Here is a 26,385-nt window from a genome sequence, read left to right as displayed (position 1 = left end):
GAGGGTTTAATGAGACGGTGTAGGTCAATGCCAGGCATAGATAGGTGTCTGATCGTTGCCCACACTCCTGTCTTCACCTTCACTCCTCTTGTACAGAAATTCCATCAGGTCACCGGGCAGCTCTCAGCTTTTCTTTACGGAACAGTCCAGGGACTCACTAGATGTCACCTGGTAAGTTGGTGGTGGAGTGGGGACTAGATCCAGTCTCCTGCCTCCCAGCCTGAGCCCTGCTGCTACATGCCAAGGTGTCCATCAGGGCATAGACTGTGGAGACACAGAGGCTGGCCCTCTCCCAGGGAGTTCACTCCTCAGGGTTATTTCATGGGAGTAACAGGAGGAGGGAGGAAGATATGCGCGCGCGTGCACACACACACACACACACACACACACACACACTCATACTCACAACCACCGGTATCTCCAGGCACCAGGACCAAGCACAGCTTCATCCTTCCTGTCAATGAGGTAGTGACCTCTGCTCCTTCCCCATGCTTTCCTCCCACCTCTCTTCTTCACTCGTTCTTCCTCTTCCCCTTGCTATCCCAAACAGCCTCCCACTATCGGTGTGGTGCTGCATCCACTAAGGGCCCTTTCACTTTCCTAGGCTTCTGTCTCTTCATCCATGAAATGGGCAGAGTTGGGGGCAGGAGGGTGAGGACTTATACTTTGTGAACTTTAGGGTCGTCAGGGACAGACTCCCTGTGAGTCCATAATTTGAGGCCCTTAGACTCAGCTGAGGGCAGACAGGGGTCCGGTGCCAGGTCATGGGAGGGCCTAGAGTGGGTGCTGCTGTGCAAATCACACTCTGGGCCAAGCAGAGACCTCAAACTGTCTTGCTTCAAACCTTGGCTTTTCCTACTACAGTATGCTGCCTCTGAACAGAGAACAGAAACAATAAATTTTGCACAGAATTCTCTAGACAGAAAATCATACAGGCATATGCAAATTATTCTACAAATCACACGCAAATAGACTCCTGGCTCTTTCTTTGCATCTTGTCTTCATGGAAAGAGCCCTGCTTTGAAGCCAGCAGAACTGGGTCTGAATCCCAGCTAGGTTCCAGTGAGGCACTCAGCAAGTGATGCCACACCCTGACTTTCTTTCCCTGTCTGAAATGGAGCCAATAGAATTACAAGTCAGTCTAGCTAGTGAATGTACAGTAGTTGTCATGGGTCTATCTCTATCACTTACCTCATACATAGGTCTTTAGTACTTTCCCTGTGCCAGGCACTGAGCTAGGCAGTGAAAATATAGTGGCAAAGAAAGGAGACCTGTTCCTGCTGTCTTGGGGCTCATGGCCTGGAGGGAAGACAGACTTAACCCACAATGTAAGTTTAAGTAAGCCTCAGTCCCGAAAAAGAAGTGCAGGAAATGTAACTTTCCTTATTTTTCTATAACTGAACTCAGTTTCTATTTTGAGGCCCCATCCTGCCAGGGGCCAGAAACTTAATCTCACTTATGTTCCTCAACGTTGGGTGCTTTCAGCAAAGAGTTCTGATGCTCTCGGGGTAGCAGGCAAATAATCGTATCATTGGTGACACCATCTGTCCACACTGTTTGCTCTCCACCCACTGCACCTCATGACTCCCCGGGCCTTGGTCACTGCAGAGCCCCTGCTGGTCACTACCGTGTTCGACCCTGATTCCTGACTGACAGCTGCTTTACCTCTGCCAGCTCTCTCTGCTATGCCTGCACCCTACCTCCACCTCTGTCCCGCCTTCAACAGGCCCTGCCCTGCAGTATTCCTTTCCTCTAAGCAGCATTCCACGCTGCAGCCAGAGGGAGCTCTCCAAAACCCGTATCCGACCCTGTACCTTCCTGGCTTAAAACCTGGCAATAGCTCTATAGTCCGCTTCACGTTTTGTCAGTTGTAACGGCAAATCCTTGTTCACCTCTCCCTTCCCGTGCCTACAGGCAAACCAAGGAAGAGCAATGATTTAAACAATGCATGTATATACTTACTGTGTACCACTTTGCTTATATCAACTCATTTAAATCCTCACAAGAACCACAAGTAATTCTTATTCTCCTCTTTGTAATTGATGAGGAAACCGGGGAACTGGGAGGTTAAGGCCACATAGCAAATGAATGGCAGAGAGAGGCATCAAACCCAGATGGTCCAGTTTCAGAGTCTGCACTTTTAGCCATGAAGCCAAGGCCCTGGAATTGAAAAGCTTTCCTTTACCAGCAGACCATCTCTTTTCTTACCCCCAAACCTTCATGTAGGAATTCCCCAGCCTGGATACCTTCCCCTGACACCCCTTTCTTTTTATTTTATTTTTAAATTTTAGATACAGGGGATACATGTGCAGGCTTGTTACATGGGTAAATTGTGTGATGCTGAAGTTTGGATTTCTAATAATCCCATAACCCAAGTAGTGAACATAGTACCTGGCAAGTAGCTTTTCAGCCCCTGCCTCTTCCTCCCTCCCCTCTTTATGAATCCTGGGTTTATGGTTCCCTCGGTGTCCATGTGCACCCTATGTGTAGCTCCCACTTATAAGTGAGAACATGCAGTATTTGGTTTTCTGTTTCTGTGTTTGTTCACTTAGCATAATGGCCTCCAGCTGCATCCATGTCACTGCAAAGGACATGATTTTATTCTTTTTACGGCTGCATCCTGGCACCCCATTCATCTGGCTCCACGCTACTCATTTTTAAGTCCACTTTCCAGGATCCCTTCTGGGGCCCCAGGCCCCTGCCAGGTCTCCACAGCTCTGTGCTGTTCCCATCAGAGCCTTTGCCAACCAGTAGGGAATTGCTTCCTCACTGTGTACCCCTCTGAGGCAAGACCATCTTAGGCATCTTGAAATGCCCAAAATTTGGTGCGCCAGTGAATGTTTGTAGAATGAGTGATGATTAGTTCAACTAATCCCATACAGTCAAAGTTGTAGGAAATTCCTGGAGCAAGCCATTAATAGGCACTTATTAAGCACCTGCTATGTGCCCAGCCCTAAACCAAACACTCTAGGAGAAAAAAAAATAGTAAATATAAGGCTTAGTTGAGGTTTAGCTAGAGAGGTTCATCCTGGTCAGCTGAAAGTTGGCACAGGGCAGTGATCTCCAACTTCCAGCTTTAATTTCAAATCCTCTACCACTTTTCCTTCTCTTCCAGCCTCTGTAACTTCCAGCCCTCCTGTCATCCTGCTTTTTTCCAGCTTCCTGATTAAATCAGCTTGAAGAAGAGGACCTGGCAAACTTGTTTACAGAAGGGACAAAGACTGATCTCAAGGGGTATTTGGTGTCTTCCAGCATGAGAGAGATTATTCTCCTCACTTGACAGATGATTCTTCTACTTTTGGTAGAGAGGAATAAAATAGATGGAATGATACAATGTCAGTATGAGATGTATCCTTGAGAATTATTTAGTTCTTTCTCTATTTTGTTTTATTTTATTTTATTTATAGAGATGGAGTCTCACTCTCATCGTCCAGGCTGGAGTACAGTGGTGTGATCTCGGCTCACTGTAACCTCCACCTCCCGGGTTCAAGCGATTCTCCCACCTCAACCTTATGAGTAGCTGGGATTACAGGCATCCTCCACTACACCTGGCTACTTTTTGTACTTTTAGTAGAGACGGAGTTTCGCCATGTTGGCCAGGCTGGTCTCAAATTCCTGACCTCAGGTGATCCTCCTGCCTTGGCATCCCAAAATGCTGGGAAAGCCACCATGCCCAGCCTCCTAATTTTAAATATAAGCATAGCCCCTGAGGCTTTCTACAGGTGACCCAGTAACTGAGCCAACACTAGAATCCAGGCTCTGTTTGGATTTGTTGGCTTCTAGCATTTGGTATCCTCGTCTCCCAATCCGTTGTTCGTCAACTTCACAGACTAGGACTCCTACTTCTAAAACTTATCCTGTTTTTTACTACCCATTGCCTTCCAACCTTTAACGTAAGTGAGTTTACTGAAGCATGCCACAATTTTCAGGTGCTATGTCAGGCAGCTAGCCCAGGATCTATAACACAGTTACACAGTAGTCTTCCAGATTAGGTATTATTATCCCTATATCAAGATGAGAAAACTAGTCAGTAACTTCTCTAGCTAACACTCAGTTAAGATTCGAACGCAGGTCCCAGGATTTTCCGCTCCCCTGGTTCCTCTGCTTTCTTGGTCCATGCAATGCTTTGGGCCCTTGGCCAGGGATGGCATTTTCTCTCTACTCTTCCATGCTCTCACAGCCTTCCTGATACTCCTCTCCCACCGCCAAAAGAAAAAAAAGGAAAGATCTCCCCATTTCCTGATGAATGGGAATGATTTTGAATCATATCTGACCTCAAACCCGCAGATGAGTCTAAAATCTCCCCATTCCTTGCCCGACACCCACCCTAGGAGAGGGAGCTCTAGGCAGCTGCAGCCTCTGGTCTGCCTTTGTTTTCTCTCATTCTTTTATTAGCTGCCTAATTGGCAGCCCAATTAATCTGCTCATCTGTGAAGGAGGATGGATCACAATGAGCTACTCCATTTCCAGAAGCCATTCTCTGAGGCAGTGTGGCCAGGCCCTGAGTGCAGGCTGGTTCCTTGATGAAGGGCCGCCCCGGGAGCTGGGGTCAATTAGTGGACAGATTAAGCAATTATTAGCCCCTAACAAGGGCGCCTGGCATCATTACCCTGCCTGTTTACTGGCAAACTGCGGCTTTAATATGAGGACCAACAAATAAATTAGGGCATCTGGTCCACTGCCGCATTAGCCGAGAAGTAAATGATGTCCAACTGGCTTTCGGCTGCCTATGTTCTCAGCCCTGGCCTAATGAAAAGTCTGAGATGTCCCTCACTGGTCACAGCAGCTCTGGAATGTGCTCTAGAGTGAGTTATCATTCCAAGAGCTAAGTGGGCACTGGGAACAAGGTTTGTTCTTAGTTACCCTGCTGCCTTCCTCCTGCCATCTGTCAAAACCTACCTTTCTGACAGGGCTTAGCTCAAAAGCTTCCTTCCTGACGCCTTTCTTGCTCTCTCCAGCAGGAAGGGGGTCCTACTTCTGCACTGTGGGAGAGTTTTGCATTCTTCTATCACTTTCTGGCGTTATCATAATTTCATGGAATGCTACAGTGCCATTTTGCCCATTTTTTTTTTTTCAGGTCTCTGATGAAAAAGTAGAAAAGTGGGGGAGAAAAGGAGAGGGACAAAGGCTCAGAGTTGTTTGTTTTCTCACCTCCTATCCTATGGGTATATGCAAGCTGTCACCGGAGGGATATCAAGGAGGAAGTGACAGGATTTGATTCGCACTTTCAGAAGATCCTTCTGGCTGCAGCGCTGAGGGCTCATTTCAGAGGTGGTGGCTGTTATCCAGGCCAGCTGTGATGGTAGCCTGGGTTAGAAGACAGGCAGTGGGATGGAGAAGAAGGGAAGATTTGCTCTATTCAAGGAAGAGACTTGGGGACTGCCTGGCAGTAGGAAAAATGTCATGGAGACAAATTTTCTAAATTTGGTGACTGGAAGCCAGGGTGATTTTAGTGCCAGTGAGAAGCTGGGAGGGCAGTCATCCCTGGAGTCCCGGAACAGGATCCTCAAAATGGGGAAAGAAGCACATTTGGGACACATGACAGAAACTTCCTTCTGCTCATGTGACTTTGGCTAAATGCTTTTCCTCTCTGCTTCCTGGTGTGCCTATCAGCAACACGAGCGTTTAAACCCCTAAGGGCCTTGACCCTGTGATTATCACAGGAAGGCTTCTGATGTCAATGTTTAACTAAGTGTGCCTATTAGAAGGCATGTCTTAATTTATTGTTTAGAGCTAGCCCACCTCTCCCCGATCTCTGTCTGATGAAACCTGGTGGGCTCTCAAAGCACAGCTCAAATGTCATCATTCTCGGAGGCCCTCCTAATTCTCTACAGCAGGAAATGCTCTCTCCCTCCTGCCCATCGGCTTCAATGTTATGTCTTGAACTGTCTCTTGGAAATACAAGTGTATTTGTAAATATGTTTTATACTGGATAACACGTAGTCCCTAGCCACACATCCACAGTGGCCAATAACAACACAGGCCACAATCACCTATTGAACTCTTCTTGTTTTCCAAGCTGAGAAAAATGTGTTTCCTTCTTCTTGAAATGCTTTGTGATTAAACCAGACTCTTCTCTTTCCCTAGGGATCATTGACTTCCTCGTAAGCCAGCACCCGATTGCCCGTGTCCTCCGGGAATACCTGGTCTTCAAGATCGCACCAATGCTCAATCCTGATGGAGTCTACCTGGGCAATTACAGGTAAGAAACTGGGGAGAATGCTTGGAAGCAGGCAGTCATAGGATGGTGGTATGGAAGCAAGAAGAAACATGGGATATGTTTCGTGAGGAAGAATTTTGAGGCTGCCCATGAGTTCATTAGAGAAAGTTTCACCGTGGCTCTTGAGAAATGTGGTTAATTAGCTCTGGCTGTTTCATCCACACCCGCCTAAGGTCACTTGCTGGGGTTTTTCTGGCCGGCTCACTGGACCAGGAATCAGGAGACCCAGTATCAGTTTTGGCAGCTACTTTCTGTGTAACCTGAAGAATCTGCTTCTCCCTCTCTGATGCTCAGTTTCTCTTGCATGATGGAGACAATAATTACTTACCTGAAAGGGAAGTTGTGAGAGCTTCAGAGGAAATGGTGGGAAGGAATGTGCTTTGCAGAATATCGTGTGGTGGTTATAATGATGACTGTTTTGTCGTGTTTCTTCTTGGAAAATATCAGTGAAGGAGAGGAGAATTCCAGGTCATCTGAACAGCATTTCTCTTCAGAGTGGGCATACCAGCCAGCCCCACACCCACTCATGCACTCAGAACTTGAAGTCTGTTTCTCCTGGCTTAGCATCATAATTTACAGTTTAAAATTCCACTGCCCAGAAGATTATCTGCCAAAAGAACACCGACTCATTTGAGATAGTGTTATTGCCCTTATTTCACATTAAGGTAACCCACTTGCCCAAAGTCACACAGCCAGTAAATCATTGACTAACTTCTCCATCCAAATTACACAGTTTTAGAGCTCGTTAGGCCCATGACTTTCAAGATGACATTCAGAACCCATCCCCCGACCCGCCAGCTTTGCATGCAAGGCGTTGTCTGCCCTGCTGCCTGTCTGTCACCATTCTGCCTCACCTCTCCTCCTCTCCGCCTAGAACAGTTGCTGCAGCTGCGCTGAGCAAAGCCCAGTTCCCCAGACACGTCCTGTTGGTTCCTGCTCTTGCCTTCATACAGGCTGCCCACTGCCCAGAAATCCCTTATCCCTTCTTCATCCCATTAACTCTTTGCAACTCAGTTCCTGTTCCTTATTCTGGAAAATATTCCCTTAAACAGAATTGCCCACTCTCTTCTCTGAGTTCTCACAGGCCTGGTTATTTATTTGGTTGTCTGTGTATTTGTTTATTTGTTTGAGACAGGGTCTTGCTCTATCACCCAAGCTGGAGTGCAGGTGTGCAATCATGGCTCACTGCGGCCTCGACCTCCTGGACTCAAACGATCCTCCCACCTCAGCCTCCCAAGTAGCTAGGATTACAGGCACAAGCCACTGTACCCAGTAGGCCTGGTTATTGAACAACTCTTATTCCATTGCCTGCCCTCCACTGGACTTAAAGCTACTGGAAGGCAGGGACTGAACTTGAATGGTCTTTGCGTCCCTCATGCCTAGCAGCAGGGATCAGCACATAGTAGATGCCTAAAACGTGTTTCATGAATATGAGAGAATGAGAAGGATGACTTTACTGATGAAGAAACTGAGTCCCAGAGGTGAAACAGTATTTACTCAAAGTCAGTGGCCTAACTCAGACCAGAACCAGATCTCCTGACAGCCAGCCAGGCTTATTTTACACAGAATTGGTTTACTACTTTCCAAGAGCATGGCAACAGGGTCCAGAGGGGCTTCCTGTTACCCCTGGGTATGAGTTAGAGAGAGCCCATGAGATGCATGAAGCCTTCATTAAAGACAATTTTGCTTCCACTCTTAATTGGCTGAAGTGATGGTTCATTAGCATTCGCAAGTTTCATGGCTTATTGCAGGCCTGAGAGCGATGCCTTTCCACCATCCCTGGACCGAGTGTACTGTTAGCGATAATGGTGATAGACCATTTGATTTATGTTAACGTTTCTGTTTAATTACAAGAAGAGTGGTCAGAGAGAGGTCAATACTTCTCTACACACATTTATTTTTGTCATCATCTGCTATCTCAGGAAGGACTAGAAGGAGGTCAGTGACCTTGGCCAAAATGCCTTCCCTGTTAGGGTCTTAGATGGACACTAGGGTGGTGATGAAGGCTAAATGCCTTCTACATGTCTTCAAGCTCCAGATTTTGTGATCTGGGGACTCCAAGATAAAAGAGTTCCAACCCTCAGAAATGATTTCACGCTGAAGCTTCAACCCCCAACATTCTCCTAGTGAGAATATGTGATTCTTCTTATGATAGCTGGAGAGCAATTCTAACCACAAGCATTAATCCTGTTGCTAAAACTGTGCAGCAAAGAGCCTACCAATCATGAGAATTCACTACTTAAAGCTTTAGAGAATATATATAAAAAATAAAGACTGAGAATTGAGAACTTCAAGGTGCCTTAGAGGTCCCCTAGGCCAGCTCTTCTCAGAGCCACACTACTGTCTACAGCAATATTTTCATGATTTGGCAAGACTTGCCAAGGCGTTATGGGGGGAAATTCAGGGTTCAGATGAGTTTAGCAAAGTTAAACACAGAATTAAGCAAAGTTAAACATGTTCTTTTACAATAAGACTTTTCAGAATTTGGAATATGCTTATAAACATAGGGAATCTAAGAGAGGAAATAGTGCTCAGTGTTTCCCAAAAATCAGTGAGACGGAGTCCACAGCCTCCCTGTAACCAGTGTTAGGATTTATGAAACACATTTTGGGAAATGCCACTCCAAGAATTCTATTTGCCACCCCAATGGCCTGTGAAGCACTCACGCACTGATCTCACTTAATCCTCAGAACTCTGTGACAGAGGAATTTTGTTAAAGTTTTCCTAAATGCAAATAATAAAAATATACTCAAACTAGCTTGAGTACAAGAGAAAAGGTGGCAAAGGAGGGAGGGAAGGAAAGAAGGAGGGAAAGAAGGAGGGAAGGAAGGAAGGAAGGAAGGAAGGAAGGAAGGAAGGAAGGAGAGAAGAAAGGAAGGAAGGAAGGTTGGTTCTCAGAATTCTAGTGTAGTAAAGAGAACCAGATTTCCCAGGAATTGATCAAATTGCTGGAAACATGTTGGAAGACAGGTGGCCAGGTCTATTGCTTTCCCTCATGCTCTTTCACTTTCATTTTCTCAACATCTCCCTCTGGAGGTGCAGTTTCTCAAGCCTCAGAGAAGTTAAGCCATCTCCGTGAGGTCTGTGGCCTGTGAGGGGCGGGCAGGGATGCAGGTGTGCCTGAGCAGGTGTGCCCTGCAGTCCCACACTCCCCCTGTGGCCAGCACCAGGCCTGCCAGACCCTGGGAGGAGAAACAAAGACAGGCCTACCTTGAGGCACCTCGCTCTGCTGGCTGGAAAGATGGTTCAACAGGCCAGTTCCCTGCACTGTGAGAAGGGAAGGCAGAAGGTTGGAGGGAGTAAAGGTCAGCGGTTGAGAAAATGGAGTTGGACATCAGGTCAGATTTCAATTCTGCTCTGCCACCTACTTGCTGTATGACCTTGGGTAAAGTACATGGCCTCATTAAACTTCATTTTTCTCATTTGTAAACGGAGATACTGTAGTTATGAGGCTTTTGTGAGATAACGCATTTAAAGCACAGTGCTAGGCACATCATAAGTTCTAAATAAACATTTATTCCTCCTTCTCTTCCTCCTATTCCTCACTCTTCCACATTAAAGAAACATATAATCCAATCTAGGAAGAATGGTCAGGGAGATTCCCAAATTTCATCAGCTAAGTTTAGATTTAATAATACAACTACCTATTCTATGGTATTTATAGTGAACTGGAGAAGGTACACTCTAGAATTTAATAGCAATAGATGGCCACTATACCATGATAGATCATGCTATTTATATTAAAGAACAGCAACGTTTTCTAACTAGACTACTGTATTGTATATGATACCAGACTATGGTTTACCACAAGAGTATATGGGGCCTATACTAAAGTTTATAGCAACAATATATAGTAACTATAGTGTGTGCTACAGTAGCTACATTTAACAATTACGTTGGATGATATAACAACAGATAACAATTATATAGTAAAAGCACAGAGCCACTATACTCTCTATCTTTCTGCACTCCTTGCACTTGCCTTTTTTTTCACTTCAGGTCTTAGGTTTAATGTCACTCCACAGACAGGCCTTCCCAGGGCTTGCAATATATAGTGGGTCTCCCACTACACTCTTTCATAGCACCCTGTACTCTCCCTTTATGGCTCTTGCCCTGATTTTTAATTGTTTATTTATGTGACTATTTGTTTAATGATTGTCTTCACCTTTAGGCTATAAACTCTGTGAAGTCAGGACTTTGTTTACCTTGTTCTCTGTATCCCTAGTACCTGGCAAATGGGCTCTGGATCTATATTTTATTTTTCTAGTCACCGACTTGAAGTTCAGATATATGTTTCCAGAATGAACAAATGAACTAAACAATAGTGTTTAGTGAGTGTACGATGGCACAACGCTTCAGTGCCCAGTGTAGAGTAACTAGGGCCAGACGCGGTCAGTCTCCAGCCCTTTACCTTCATCTTCATGGCCTCCTGGTCCCAACTGTGTATTGTTGTGACAGGAATCTGCTATGATGTAACATGATGAGCTGCTGTTACAATTTAACAAAACGGATTCTCAGCCATACTTGTTATTGCATGGAGCATGAGACTTTTAAAGGCCCTTACAAACCACATTTGGTCATACAACAGTGACCAAGAAAGGAAAGCCAGTTTTTATTATATCCATTTATGCCATGGGGAAACCAAGGCTGAGAAGGTGAAGAGCCATGTTCAAGGCCATAGGGTGCATCCAGGGGCTCCCCACACTCCCACACATTGCCTTTGCTCTATAAGCTGTAGGTGGAAGTGGAGAACTGAGGGTCTGATTTTCACCACTCTCCTGAGCATTCTTATTTGTCCTTGGACAAGACACTTCTCTCCCCTGGACTGTTTCTCTCCTACTCTCTTAGAAGAGGGAAATTGGATGAAAGTCACCTTCCATCATGTAGTAGAAGCACTGGGGAGAGGTTTTATCAAGAATGGGAGGGCTACAGCATGAATGAAAATTGAGGACATCACGCTAATGTAATAAACCAGTCATAAAAGGACAAAGATTATATAATTCCACTTATATGACATTCTTAAAGTAGTCAAATTCACACAGACAGAAAGCAGAATGGTGGTTGCCAGGGGCTGGGAGGATGGAGACAATGGAGAGTTACTACTTAATGGGCATAGGGTTTCAGCTTTACAAGTTAAAAAGAGTTTTGGAGATGGGTGGTGGTGATAGTAACACATTATGAATGTATTTAATATTATTGAACCGTACACTTAAAAATGATTAAGATGGTAAGTTTTATGTTACCATATTTTACCACCATGTTACAAAAAACGATGGTATGGTTACTCTCATTACAATGGGAATATTTTCAGAGTTCTGGAAGGATCTGGGACCTAGGAGTCTTGAGGGATGACTATTGTAACTTCAGGTATTACAGAGCCAAGAAGCTGCAAGCAAGTCCTAGTTGGAAGGCAACTGGAGTTGGGGGATGACAGGTCGAACCAGTCTAGAATCAGTTGGTAATTCTCAATGTCTTACAGAAAGCATGCTCACGACACATATTGCAGCATTTGCACGCACCCTCTGCCAGCACCTTCCTCATCATTTCTTTTGCAGAGAAGAGAGCCCTCAGCCCCACCTATACCCCACTTCGCTTTCTGAGCATAGGTAATGCACAAGTTGCCTGCAGTAGAAAAACACACTTTCCATCTCCGTATGACAATATGAAACCCTGTGTTGGGTTTGCATTTCTTTTTTTTTTTTTTTTTTTTTTTTTTTTTTTTTGAGACGGAGTTTCGCTCTTGATACCCAGGCTGGAGTGCAATGGCGCGATCTCGGCTCACCGCAACCTCCGCCTCCTGGGTTCAGGCAATTCTCCTGCCTCAGCCTCCTGAGTAGCTGGGATTACAGGCACGCGCCACCGTGCCCAGCTAATTTTTTTTTGTATTAGTAGAGACGGGGTTTCACCATGTTGACCAGGATGGTCTCGATCTCTTGACCTCGTGATCCACCCGCCTCGGCCTCCCAAAGTGCTGGGATTACAGGCTTGAGCCACCGCGCCCGGCCTGCATTTCTTAATTAGGTGCTTGTCGTTGTGTATTCCATAGAGCCATGTATAAGTAAACATTCGTAGACCTTTGAATAAATTTATTGGTTTTATTTATGTTTCTGGGCATAAAAATCTATAATTACCAGGTACAGCCTCAGAATAACTGGTATTTAATGACAATTACTTTTTGTTACCATAGAAATGAGTCCAAAGTAGTTACCCATAATTTCTCATTTCCCAAACCTCACACATGCTGAATTGCGATATTACCATAGTAATTGCCTATTAGTCATCATAAAATACGCAGTTACCCAAAAGATAGCAGGATGCTGTGAAATTTCTCATCTTCGGAAAACCTCAGTATTTCTTGGGAGTGTGGAGGGGGTGAGGAGGAACAGACCTCTATGGGTGGTAGAGAAATGATTCTGCATTACAGCACGGCACTGCAGAGCCCATGGTGGAAATGGATGCTGTACGATGTGCAGACTCTCACCATCATTACGTCTCTTGGCCCTGGGCAATCCTTATATAGCAAAGGATGCTCCAGTGCAGTAAATCCAATTTAACTAAGGTTTGTTGAGGGGCCTGCTGAGTGTCAGGCCCTGTGCTGGGCCTTGGGGAAGCAGAAGGAAATCAGAGGTAGTTCTTGCCAATAAGAAGCCCAGTGTTTGCACTAGAAATATGGTGTGATGCAATAGAGACCTAGAGATACAACAGGAGCTAATATCTGTCTCTTCACTGCACATTATGTGTATCACTTCATTTAATCCTCACAGCGGCAGTGTGATGTTCCTACTTTAAGTAGAGAGGGAGGTTGAAGCACCTAAGTACCAAGGAACCTGCTAGTTGCTGACCCTAGGCTGCTCCAATTTTAACCTCTTGATACACTGTCTCCTGAAGCAGAGAGTACTTCCTTCTGACTGGTAGTGATGAAGGAGAGTTTTTGATGGATGGATGATATATGAGATCACGAGACATAAAAGGGAGACAAAGATTTGCACAACGAAACATCATTAACCATAGCAGAGGGTAAACCACCAGGGAAGGTTTTTCCAGCACACACACACACACACAGACACACACACACACACAGACACACACACACACACACACACACAGACACACACACACACACAGACACACACACACACACAGACACACACACACACACTTTATAACTGGCCTACCTACCTCTTCCACTTCAAAATCTAGAGGAGAAACATTTCAAATGACCAAAAAATAGAATAGAACCTAAAATCAACCATGTAAAATATGAATATGTCAATGTTCTATTTGTTCTGTAACAGCATAAAAACTGCATATTTTTTCATCAAGCTAGAAACAGAAAACAAAGATCCACAGCAAGTATTGCCCCGTTGAGTGCTCTGCCAGCCCCTCCTCACTCTGAGCCTCCTTCCCTGCCCCAGTCACATTTCCCTGCTGGGTGCCCTATCACAGCATCACGAGAAGCACTGAGTCCGGTGCCCCATCCGGACCTTGCCCTCTCTGCTTGCCTGCCTTTAGGCACAGGTTGTTCCCTCCCTTCCAAGGCATCATGCCGTGCTGATGCTACCTCTGACTGTTAGAAAGCACTTTGTTTTCAGGCTGAACCTGCCAGCATGTAACTTCTGCCTCTGCCCTCTGAAGGATTATTCAAGCCTGGCCCACCTTTCACATGGTAGCCTCCAGCCATTTGAAGATCATGTGTTCCCACCCTTCCCGACTCCCCACTCAATCCCACCACTGCTCCAGGCCAAACATCCCCAAAGCCTTCCAACTTTTCATATGTAATCTGAAATCCATTCCCCTCCCTGTCATTCCTGCTGTCCTCTGAACGTGCTCCAGATGTTTGTCATTGTCTGTCTTTCAGGCCTGGTGTCCAGGACTGAAGGATGTCATTATGATGATAACAGTGATAATGACAGCTAACATCTATTGAGCATTCTGAACCTGGCACTATTTTAGGCATTTTGCATTTATTGTTTCATTTAATCTTTAGAACACATGCAGTATTATTCTCATTTTGCAGATGAGGAAACTGAGAAACATGTAGATTAAGCAACCCCCTCAAGGTCATAGAACTAATTAGTTCAGGGAGCAGGAATAGAAAGAGGCCATCAGAAGCCTCATTCTGGGGACCACGCTTCTAATACAGCCCACGTTGCTGTCTGACATTGAGCTCTCCTCAACCTAAATCTTAAATTTTTCCACTTACATTTCTGCTAAGCTGAAACTCCCCCATCTTCCCTTAGATCCTTACAAGAAGCCTGTGGTGTAGACAGGGCAGGAATCGCTATCCTTCTTGAAGCAAAGAAGAAACCAAGCCACAGAGAGGCTAAGTAACTCGTTCAAGGTCACACAGTGAGTAAGCCATACAGTTAGTTCAGATAAAGCCAGAGTGACAGCAGGGGCCAGACAGACCCTTACCTCTCAGGGACTCTCTCCTGCTTTACGTAACCTGAGTGATGTTTCGGTGGAGGCTGAAAGGACACTGGGGCTGGCAGTGTAATCAGGTGTCTAACCCACAAGTGCACACCGCCAAAACCAATTATTCAAATGAGCTTCCCAGCCAGGTTCCACGGAGAAGGCCAGATGGCGAGATGTCTGTGGAGGCAGCTCCCCATCTCTGTCCCTGCAAGCAGCTGAATAGCATTTCAAAGTTAGAGTTGATAGCAAGTTGATCTTAATAATTGATTCTACAGTGAAGACAGGCCTCTGAGGAGACAGTAACCCAGAATTAGTGGCTGGGGAGTCTGGAAGAGCAAAACAATGTGATAGAATCAAGAACTTCATCATTTCTGGTCCTAGTTCCTAAACCACTGCTTGAATAGTGCCAGCTCTTCATGTAAAACTCCTTCAGCGGCTCCCCACTGACCCTCAGAAGAACCAAAGCTCTTTAGCCTGGTATTCAGCGCCTGCGCAATGGCCTCAAACTTTCTTTTCAGCCTCCTCTCCCACCGTCCACCTTCCTGCATCACTCCCATCTGTTCCTCTTGCCTTCCTGGGCTCTTTCCATTGTCTTAAATCAGCCTGCTCTTGTTCACATCTGTGCTTGTGCTGGCACTCTGCTTCCATGTGAGAAGGCTTTTAACTAAACTGTTTCTTCCCTCTCTTCTTTTTTTTCCTCTCCTGCCCTCCCAACCCACCAACCCATCCCCAAGCATATATTTTGTCCCATGCACTGGGGAATATGAGGTAGGCTTGGCCCTTGTGCTGTCCTTAAGGAGTTCACAGTCCAGAGAGGAGATAACTGTGCTGATGGTGGGAAGCCTGGGGATTCCCAGGCTGTGAAGTCCCTGAGGAGGCACCTCTTAACCCAGCCAAGACGGTTGGGATAGGGCAAGTCAGAGAAAATGTCTGAGGGAAGAACTGTGTGAGATGAATCTTGAAGGATGAATGGGAGTTGGCCAGGGGAAGAGAATGGCAGCATGCTCCAAACCAAAGGAATAATTGTAATAAATGACAACATGGTAATAATAATTTAAAACATTAATTGAATGTATACAGTCTGCCAGACACTATTTTAAGTGTTTTATATGTAGTATTTCCACTAGAGATTTGGAGTGATAATAATACTACTGCTCCTACTCTCCTCCTATTCCTACAATTTAGAAGGAGATACAGGGATCAGAAAAAACAGGAGTATACTCAGGAGGCTGAGGCAGGAGAATTGCCTGAAGCCAGGAGGCGGAAGTTGCGGTGAGCCGAGATCGCGCCATTGCACTCTAGCCTGGGTAACAAGAGCGAAACTCCGTCTCAAAAAAAGAAAAGAAAAAGAAAAACAGGAGTAAAATTATATTAGCTTTATTATTTATAAAAGCAGGACTTGGAAGGCATAGTTCATATCTGTGGCCAAACTTGCCTCCTTTGCTTCACTTCAAAATTCAACTTTCCCACCAGACACAGGCAGAAAAGGAGGCAAGAAGTCTCCTAGAAAGCACGCCACGTGGCAGAGAGGAGAGCAGAACAGACCCTTCAGGATTCCAGATCCCAAAAACACATGCTAAGAGGGGCTAGGCCCAAATGGGCTCTGCTTCTTTTCTGGAGCTGACCAGTCAGATAAGTTCCATCTCCTTCCTTGGGAAGAGAAAACAAGGGAATGGAGAGGAAGTCCCATTCTTTTTACTCCTGAGGACTGAAAGTTACCATTGGGATTGAAAGCAAAGGGAAGTTCCTCCCAACAACCTCATGAATCTACATGGTAGGTCTTGTATTATCCTCATATTGCAGATAAGAAAACTGACACTAAAGACAGGTTAAGTCATTTGCCCAAGTATTACCTTTACTAGAAGGAGATCCAAGAATCACACCCAGAGATTTGACCCAGAGCCCTTTGAGCCTTGCTGCTTGAGCCTTGAGTGAGTGGAGGTCCTTGGGGAATGCCAAGTGGTCTGGTGTGACTGTGGCACGTGGTCCAGGCTGCATCCTAAACAGGGTACAGTATGTGCACCACACACAGGTGCCAGCTAAGAGGGCAAGTGGAGGGTGGAGTGCAGCATAGGCTTGACAAGACTTGAGACTTGGCAGAACTGCATCGGCCCACAGAGGGGTACCTTTTTGTTATTAGCTCACAGGCTCTATCATGTGCTACCCTTGCGTGGTGTACAGATTGACAACATAGTGTAAGAAGTGTAGGAATAACTGGGGACCAGATTGTGAAGGACCCTGAACATCATACCAAGATCAAAGCACAAAAAGCTAACATGTGTAGCACTTATCTCAATCTAGATGGCGTCCTTGGCATTTTACCTATATGATTTCATTTAGTCCTCAAAACAGCCCTCTGAGATAGATGAAATTCCCACTTTTCAGATTAGAGCCAAGGTACAGAGTTCAACCACCAAGATAAAACATGTTGGCCAAGCCAGGGTTTTATCCAGGCAGTGTGGCTCCAGAGCCCACACTTGACTCAGAACTCCGTGCAGGCAGGTGAGAGTCTTGTCAGCACCCAGATCTTGTGAAGACATAAAAGACTTTTATGTCCCCTTTTTGTTTCCTCTGTCCTTTTTCACTTAAGAAACTGAAATGGTGAATTTCTAGCCTCAAGGGCCAGTGTATTGCTTCAGAAAATGTCCTCCCTCAGACCTTTCAAAAAGGAGTAAACTCCTTGTCATTGTTCTTGTATAGAGAAAAATAGTTCTTTAGTTCTGGAATGAACTTCCTATTCTACCCTCAAATAACTATGTGACTTTGGCAGACTCTTTCTGCCCTCTTGGCCTCAGCTTCCCCATCTTTGAAATGTGGGGATTGTTTTTTATGAAATCTCAGGTTTTTCCAGTTGGTCACTGGCTCTAAGAATTGTTTTAAGCTGCAATGCTGGAAGTCCAACTGAACCCAGTGTTTGTTGCTGCCAAGCAGGAGATAGGATGAATCCCTGGAGTATATGCTCTATATGGGAAGAGAGAAGGCACTCTAAGGCCTCTCCTTATCCACTAGGAGTAATTTCTTGGGGTTGGAGATAATCCCTTTTCCAGGTGTGATCTGAGCACACTTGCCCCCAATCCTACCACCTTGCCAAAAAGGCCACCATTAAAAGGTAAAGACCTTGCTGAATGAACCTTGGAAGAAGAAAAACTGAGTGCTAATCTTGGCTTTGCTATAAACCTTGGGCACATCCAAGGCTGCTCCATACAGATGTGCAGTTTGTGCACTGCACAAACGTTCAGTTGTCAAGGGGTCAATGGGGGCTATGGGCTAGGACTCTGCTCTCAATCCAAAGTCTGGCTAAACCAAGTGGCATTATTCTGTACTTGACCCACCCAGAAGCGGCACCTATTTGCAACTTATTCCCCTGGGTGGTAGGGGGCAGCACCTTTCGTCAGTTCGCATAAAGGTACCTTTCATGTTAGTCCCCCATTTGAGACTTAGATTCCCCATTTAAACAATAAAAGTGTTGCATCTACCTCTCACTGCACATGAGGGACAGTCCCTCTGTTAGGATCTTACCTGACTCCTAGGACTGCTAAGACAGAGTATAATGGTGGCTAAGAACACAGGCTGTAGAGTCGGGGAGACTGGGTTCAAGTTCTGCCTCTGCCCACTTGTCCTTGCTGGACCATGGTCAAATTACTTACCACTTCTGAGCCTCTATTTTATACAGTTCAACTGAGAGTCAGCTATGTGTGAGACACTACGCCAGCACTGAAGACTCAGTGACAAATGAAATAGATTCAGTCTCTGCCCTCCCAGCACTTTCAAGTCTTTGAGTTAAAAAAGATGTATTTGTCCCAGGTCACAAGACTACTAGATGGCAGATCTGGGACTCAAACCCAAGTCCTTGTGCCTTTGAAGCCTGTGTTCTTATCCATCCTCCTCTCTGTCTTCACAGTCCTGGTCACAGACATCTCATCATGATGACCTAAGAAGGGATGTGAGGAGAATGCTTTAAATATCTTGGTGGTGGTGATGAGAAGTGGATGTGTTATGATTATCCCTTGTGTTTGGGACAAAGGGCACTGCCTGCAATCCTCCATCTACACAACAGCAGAGCCCAACCCACATGCTAAGCACTTTTCAGGGACTGTTGATGACAGATTATCTGGCATTCTGACACTGGCCAATCAATAGAGCTGGAAGGTGCCTCAGGCCAAGGACAATTGAATCCCAACCTTTTAGTGGCATTAAATAAAGCAATATTTATTTTGCTTTTGGTGCAAATATACTTAATCCAATCCAGCTCATTGGTAATGCTGAAAAACTGCTGTGTTTGGGGGACAATTGCAGGCGAACCTCATACATCTCTGCTTGTCAATGCCACTGCTCCCTAGAGCAGCCTCACAGTGCTCAGGGCAAGATTGATCTGGAGCCGCCAAGCTGCCTTTTTCTCTATCCTTCTTCAGAGGAGATGAAAAGGAAATCATAAGGAGGGGAATTGAAATCATTGCTGTCATTCTAGCTGCCATTATTGCGAACAGGGATAAGGCATGATGCCCTTCATGAGATGGAGCTATTTATTTGCCATTTGAATAACATTCTCTGGAACCATTATATCTCTGCCATTGGGCAAACAAGAAAGAGAACAGGATGGGGAGATATGACAAATGAGTAGCTTAGCATCTCTTTTATAAATCACACAGCCTCACAGATGGCTGGGGGACCTCAAAGGCGACTGTGAACCATCTTGCCATCAGAAAGACCTGGGTTCAAATTCCAGGTCTGTATCTTACTATTTGTCAAATGACCCTCTCAAGGTCAAATCTTTCTTGGATTTTATTTCCTTATTTATCAAATGAGGATAAACAATACCTATCTAATTTGATTGTTGTGAATGAGTCTAACATTTAGTAGGTGCTAACTTTTCAAAATAAGTCTGAAAGTATCTAACCCATATTTGCAAACCTGCAAGGTATTCATTCATGCATTTGTTAATCTGTTCACTCATTCATTCATCCAATAAATGTATTGAACTTTCTCTGCACCTGGGTTTACAGCAGACATTGTTGGAGTGGGGGTGGGCAAGATAACTCAGACATTATCCCTGCCCTCATGGAGTTCATAGATTAGAAGGAGAAAGAAAAGATACTTAAGAGTATTTCCAACTCAAAATAAAGATATTATATATTATACAGTCATATGTACATTTGGCCTCCATATATTTGCATTTTCTAGGATGGTCCTAATGTGAAAGATTCTTTCCCACTGGTGCCCTAAATAGCCCCCATTCTTGTCAGAACATAGGTCTTGATTTTGAGCTCGTGCAAAAATTTCATCTTCAAAACAAATAACAGAAGAGCACCAAGGAGACAGAGACCCAGGGCAGGGACCCAGGATTTTGCATTCAGTGACTCTAAACTGGCAATCATAGGAGTGAGAGCCTGGCATCTGGAGGCCATCTTATCCATTCCTCTGTCTTTGGGCAGCTGCTTTTTGGTCCTGAAACCACCAAAGAGAAAGAGCCTGCACCAGCCTTGGCCTCTTGTGCTTATAGCCAGTTAGGGCCACAAGCAGAACATACTAGCAGCCGTTAGAAATATGCATCATTTCTGACCATTCTTGCTTCCCTAACTTTGCATATGCTATACCCTTTGTCTGGAATGCTCTCTCATGCCTTGACTCTTGGCAAACTCCCATTTGTGTCCCACAAGACTCGAATGTTGAGCAATGCATGCAATTAATGTTAAGACACTGGTAATCCTTGACTAGTTGGAGTTTCATTTTAAAACTGTATCAACACTTTTCCTAGAATATTTTGTTTTCTTTGTACTTCAACTTAATTGAAAATATATACTGCCTCCAATGTCCCTTACTCTGGGGGGTAAAAAGCCCAGTTGTTGATACTTTAGAATCATATACTGAGAGAGCGGAAAGAGATCTCTGTGAGTGAAATATAGCATTCCGTTTTACAAATAAGTACATAGAGCCTAGGGAGGGGAGGTGACTTTTCCAAGATGACACAGACATTGGAGGTGGGACCTGCAACCCAGGCTCCTAGCCAGGGATCCTGCATCTTTACTAAGATGTTTTGTTCGGTACATACCTACCTACTGATAGATTGAGTGCCATTAGAAGCATTCGTTTAAAATCAGCTCAAAAAGTGCCTTGCAGGTACTACTCACTGAAGAACATCACAAATGCTTTAGCTTCTAAAAAGATCTAGGTTCTCTGAGGATCGAAGTTGCCTTTGAATCACCAGTTACGTTCTATTTTTATTGGCAGGCTGGCTCTAGGAGTTGACCTTTCAGGATCTCTGACCTCTAACACTTTTCCTTCAGTTTTGAAGTTCTTTTTTGAATCAAAGAGGTTTCCTGGAAGCAGCATGGCCAAGTGGGGAGACCATGAGGCCCAGGGATGAGACACCTGAATTCCAGTCTGGGCCCTTTAGAGTACTTATTATGTAGCCTCTAAAGAATGGCTTACATTTTCTGGCCCTCAACACTCCCACTAGGAAATTGAGGTTTATCATGTGACTGAATGGTTGTGAGAACTATATCATATGAGACAGGAAAATGCTTAGGGAAGAATGAAATGTTTGTTCAACAATGACTTCTTCAATGTCTGCCATGACCCAGGCTCTCTGTCAGGCATAGGAATACCAACATGAATAAGACGGCGTACTTGCTCTTGAGGAACTCATGGTCCAGTGGAGATGCAGACTCAACAATTACCACATCTTGTGCTGTAGCCACTTTGCTGGGGGAGCAACAGATGCTATGGGAGCAGAGGAGAAGCACTTACTCCTCATGTGCAGGGAGTGAAAATCCTCTGCTTCCTGGAGGAGCTGATATTTCAGTTTAGACAATTTCAACAGTGCCATAATTGTCACCACTTCCACTGTCATCACTGGCTATCATTTACTCAATGTTTTTGCTTTTCTGAGGATTCTGCTGGTCCATTTACAGACATTAGTTCATGCATGCAATCCAGAAATTCAGGGTTGTTATCCTCTTTATGCATATGATAAAACAGAAGCATAGAGGTGCATTTAAAAAAAAAGAAATTTAATCCCAGATACTCAGGAGGCTGAGGCAGGAGAATTGCCTGAACCCAGGAGGCGGAGGTTGCGGTGAGCCGAGATCACGCCATTGCACTCCAGCGTGGGTAACAAGAGCAAAACTCCGTCTCAAAAAAAAAAAAAAAAAAAGAAATTTAAAACAGATCACACTTAAACATAACTATAAGTCCCAAAGTCTCTGGCCTCCACAGTATAACCTTGTTGTTCTGTGCAATTCCATGAGGCAAGGCTGAGAAAGATGGCAAAAGTGACTGGGAGACACATTCAGCTAAACAGGAAGAATTTTCTAATGGAAGATTCAAGAATGAGATAAGCTAACTGGAAAGGTAGTGAGTTTTAGGTCATAGAGGTGTCCTAGAGCAACTTGGTGACCTGCCCAAGACAGTGCTAAGGACATTCCTATTTGGGGGCAGAGGAGAGGAGGCAAAGAGATACATAACTTAGCATCTCTTAAGGACACAGTTGTTTATGATTAAGCCTGTTGTCAAGGGTAATGTACCTTTCTAAATATTTAGATGCTCAATGAGGGCTGGAAGAGCTCTGTGAGTACAGGACCCAGACCAGTGATTCCCTCTGGTTAGTGACCAGTCATTGGGAAGTGGACAATATAGGGGCCTGCCAGAATTTTCCATAAATTATTTCATAGGACCACCTGATTAGGCATACATTCAGCTAAAGTTAAAAAGGACTGACTCTAGCCACTGAAGCAAAAAGGGAATTTATACGAAGGGGCTTACAGAATCACACAAACACAGGTAGCTAGAATGGAAAACCAGAGCAATTAACTGAGCAACTGTGAAGGGCCGGAACACTCTGCCTCTGTTTCCACAGTAGCACGGCTGCACAGCACTCCCTGCTGCCTCGTGTCACCCAGCCCCAAGTTTATGTCTTGGGCAGGAGTGGCTGGTGCCTGAGCCTGGGTTTCCTATTGCTGCCCTTGCTGCCAGGGAACAAAGAGGTAGAATCTGGCTCATCTGGCTTCCATGGAGGGAGACAGGGCATAGTCATGGCCTCATCTTGTAATGATGGAAGAGCAAACTCACCCCACCCAACCCCCCATCTAGTAACAGTGTTAGATGCTGGGCATTCCCCCAAAGGACATGAACAAATGCCTACTACGCTTGGGAGGGAACAGAGCATGGATTTGAACTCAGATCTCCCTAATTCCCAGACTGAAGGAAAAGATAAGAGGTCATCCCTAACCACTGCTGCCCACTCCAGCCCCCTATGGACTGTGAAACTATTAGTCCATGTTATTCACATAGAACATAGCACAAAATAATAATAAAGTACAATAAAAACAACAATACAGCATTTCTGAGTTACCATTATGTACCAAAACCTGTGCATTATTTCATTTAATACTCACAATATTATCTTGCATTATAAATGGATATAAACCTGTAAGCATATCTTCCCCCTCCTGCTAGATTATCCATTTCTTGAAGCCAGAGAACATGTCTTACCAATCACTCAATCTCAGCAACACTACCATTAGTGTGTAGAAGGTTCTTAATAAAACTGTGATGAATTGCTATATTTAACTCTTGCCTCATCCTTGTCCCCAAAATCAGTCTCTCCTCTTTAATTTACTTATACATTCTCAAAAGCAGAGAGCTTGCTTAAACTGTTTGTTCCTTAGAAGAGCATAGACATTAAAGCTGGACAGTCCTGGGTTTGAAGCCTGCTCCACCACATGCTGGCCAAATTACCCTGAGCAGGTTTCAGATGAGTGTGGCTTTGAGGCTCTCTCTGTCTGTCCTTAATCACTTTCATAAGTAGCAATACTTCAGATAAGAATATTTAAGAACTGCATGGATATGTCTGTAGATCAAGGTACTAGTCGCAGCATTAAATGTGTCCTTTCTGAAAGACAACTTAATGTAGTCAGAGGAGAGCAGAGTAAGGAGAGCAATTGGTAAGATTTTGGACTCTGAGAATCAGGTTGACGTGAACTCAAGTTCTAACTCCATTACATAGTAGCTCGGTGACCTTAAAGAAAGTTACTTACATTTTCTAAGCCTTTCTCTTCTCCTCTGTAAAATGGTAATACAAGGCTTGTATGGGATAAAAGCAAAAATGTAATGAGATAATTCGTGTAAAGGCACATAGTAAGCACTTCTTAGATGTTAGCTACCGCTGCGCTTATCACTATAAGCTCAGAAAGGAAAGATGGCAGGAACTGCATCAAAAGGCTAACAGTAGTTATATCTGAGTGATAGGAAGGTGACGTTACTTTTTTCTTTTTTTACTTTCTATATTGAGGACCATTTTTCATTTTTAATAGTGATTTTACAATCAGTCAATCCTCTTACCAAGCAATTCTACTTCTGGAAACTTAGAAAAAAATTCTGACATGTGGAGAAAACTTTAGGGATTAGAGTATTCATCAGTGCGTTTTGAAAACAGTGCAGCATTGAAAACAAAATAAATGTGCCACAGTGGGGAAATGGCTAAACGAATTATGGGGTTTATATAGTGGGATAATGTCATATGATAATGCTATTACAACGTTAGTTACAAAGACTTTATTAACAAAGAAAAATGCTCATGTTGTAATGGCAAATGGAAATGGGAACCCTTTGCAAGTTCAAGGTCAGGAAGTAGCTACCTGGCCTAGAAGGTGAGCATCAGTGATCCCCTCCGTTTAGAGCACAGAGAATGGTTAGAATCTAGGCATCACTGCTCTTATGAAAATCCTGGAACAGAGGGGACATTTCTTTGTGCACTCCTATCCACTGAGGATGTGGGGTAGGGACAGTGCAGTTCATGCTGAAAGAGGCGTGTGGTCCATTTGTAGAAGCTCCTTCTCTACTTGTAGCTGGGGAAACTTAGGCTTTGAGAGAGCAAGAGACTCGCCCAGGGTCACGTAGTACACCATCAGCACAGCAGGGGACCTGAACCCAGTGATCTCTCTCTCCTCTGCATACCATGGGGCATTATCCCCGACTCATTAAGGATGGACTTGCCAGAGAGGCTAGGCAGGACTGTAGCGAAAATCTGAATGTGGAGCAGAAGGATGTTCCCAGAAGTTTCCACATTATTCTCCTCTGGTTCTCACTGAGATAAAAGTAGCATAGTGATAAGAAATGGGGTTCTCCCAGTCCCCCCAGGGGCATTGAGGAAAGAGGCATTTGAAAAGAGAAGGCATTTGCCCTGGAGGTATTCATATTATGTCCTCAAATCCACACTGGCTCTCTGGGCTCAGCAAAAGAAGGGAAAGAACATAAACCTATGTAACTGGAGCACTTGACTCTAAGTCTGAGTCTAAAATTTCTGGAACTCTTCAGTCTTCTGCTGTTCACTGCCATGGGAGGTGAGGTGGGAGGAGGCAAGGAGAAAACAAGAAGACCAGGTTAAAGAAAGAACACGCATGCTCAAGGTGATACCAGAGGAAGTGGTAAAAGGTGTTGGGTTATGGTGTATTTGGAAGAGACAATGGATTAGCTATAGGTGTGAGCAAAGAGGCATGACGAGAACACCGGTGGTTTTGGCCTGAGCATTTTTCTCAGCTGCAGTGGAGAATACGTGCATATGTTTATGGGTGCTGACATGAGGATACACCACAGAAGTATTTTCCAATCTCTCTATGACTCAGTTTCTTATTTTGTAAAGTAGGAATTGCAATAGTAGTGACCTCATAGAGTTGTTGATGGCACTGAATGAATTAACTCGTATAAAGTACTTAGAACTGTCTCTGGAAAATGATAAATGCTAGGTAAGTGACATAATCATTGCTCCTACTCCTAAGCATATTTTGACAGGTGAGAAGCTCAGCTTGTCCTGCCTATATTGACTCTTACTTTGGGTACTGCCTAGGTGTTCTCTGATGGGGTTTGATCTGAATCGTCACTGGCTGGATCCCTCTCCATGGGCCCACCCTACCCTTCATGGGGTGAAACAACTCATCATCCAGATGTACAACGACCCAGTAAGTACCTGAATGCCCTCCACAGCTGCTGATCTATGGCTTGAACTGGGAAAGGGAAGCATTATATTGGGAAAGTCCACTAGAAGCCACAAATTAGCTAAACCCAGGGAGGCACTAGGCCTGCTCTTGTCTGAATCCAACAGAACCAAGGACCTTCTCCCAATGTCTTTTCCTGCGACCGCTCACAAATAGTGGGTTCAGTTGTGGAGGTCTTGTGGGATAAAGAAATATATTAGAGTGTATCCATATTTGCCAAGGATCTTTGTAAAGAAATACAACTTGAATTAGTATAAGCAAAATAGAGAATTTATTAGAGGAGTACCAAAGGCACGTCATGTAATTGAAGACTGTAAACTGGCTTATTCTACATGTAGGGAACATGACTGCCAAGTTCTCAACACTACAGTAACTTACTGTCATTTTCCAGTTCCAGTTCCAAAGGATTATGATTGACTTAGTTTGGAGGACATGCCCACTTCTGGCCAAGTCAATTCTGGCTCAGGACACAAGAATATGCGAGGACAAAGCAGCCTTTCTGCAACCACGTGGTTGGAGTTGGAGGGTGGGTTGGTATCTGTTTCCAGAAAAGAGGGCCTACCATTTCAGAAGAAAGAAGGGACATAGGCAGACAGAACAATGGGTGTCCACACCAAGTTTGCTCCCAGGGGCAAGTTCTTGTTTGTAAGAAATAGTAGAAGACAGTGAGGTTTCATAGCTTAGAGAAATGAAGCGAACCACAGTATTCTGTCTCTGAAGAGCTGCTGCAGAACAGGCAGGACAGACCTTTTTTTCAGG

The 26,385-nt window shown here is 44.6% G+C and overlaps 1 protein-coding gene across 7 annotated transcripts in view; it reads left to right on the top strand.

The window, feature by feature from the left end:
* LOC105705079 (BEN domain-containing protein 5) overlaps window positions 1–26,385 on the top strand; it is a 1,464,486-nt gene that overhangs the window by 1,317,298 nt on the left and 120,803 nt on the right. For all 7 annotated transcript variants that reach the window (XM_012434679.2, XM_012434678.3, XM_012434677.2 and 4 more), the window contains 2 exons: window positions 6,088–6,202; window positions 25,479–25,590. In XM_012434679.2, the coding sequence (XP_012290102.1) occupies window positions 6,088–6,202; window positions 25,479–25,590 (227 nt within the window). The remainder of the gene's footprint in view (window positions 1–6,087; window positions 6,203–25,478; window positions 25,591–26,385) is intronic.

This window comes from Aotus nancymaae, unplaced genomic scaffold (assembly GCF_030222135.1).
Source record: "Aotus nancymaae isolate 86718 unplaced genomic scaffold, 86718_ANA_hifiasm-v0.15.2.pri h1tg000007l, whole genome shotgun sequence".
Classification (NCBI taxonomy): Eukaryota; Metazoa; Chordata; class Mammalia; order Primates; family Aotidae; genus Aotus; species Aotus nancymaae.
Note: the sequence above shows the minus strand (reverse complement) of the source record. Positions and strands in the feature narration are given on the sequence as shown.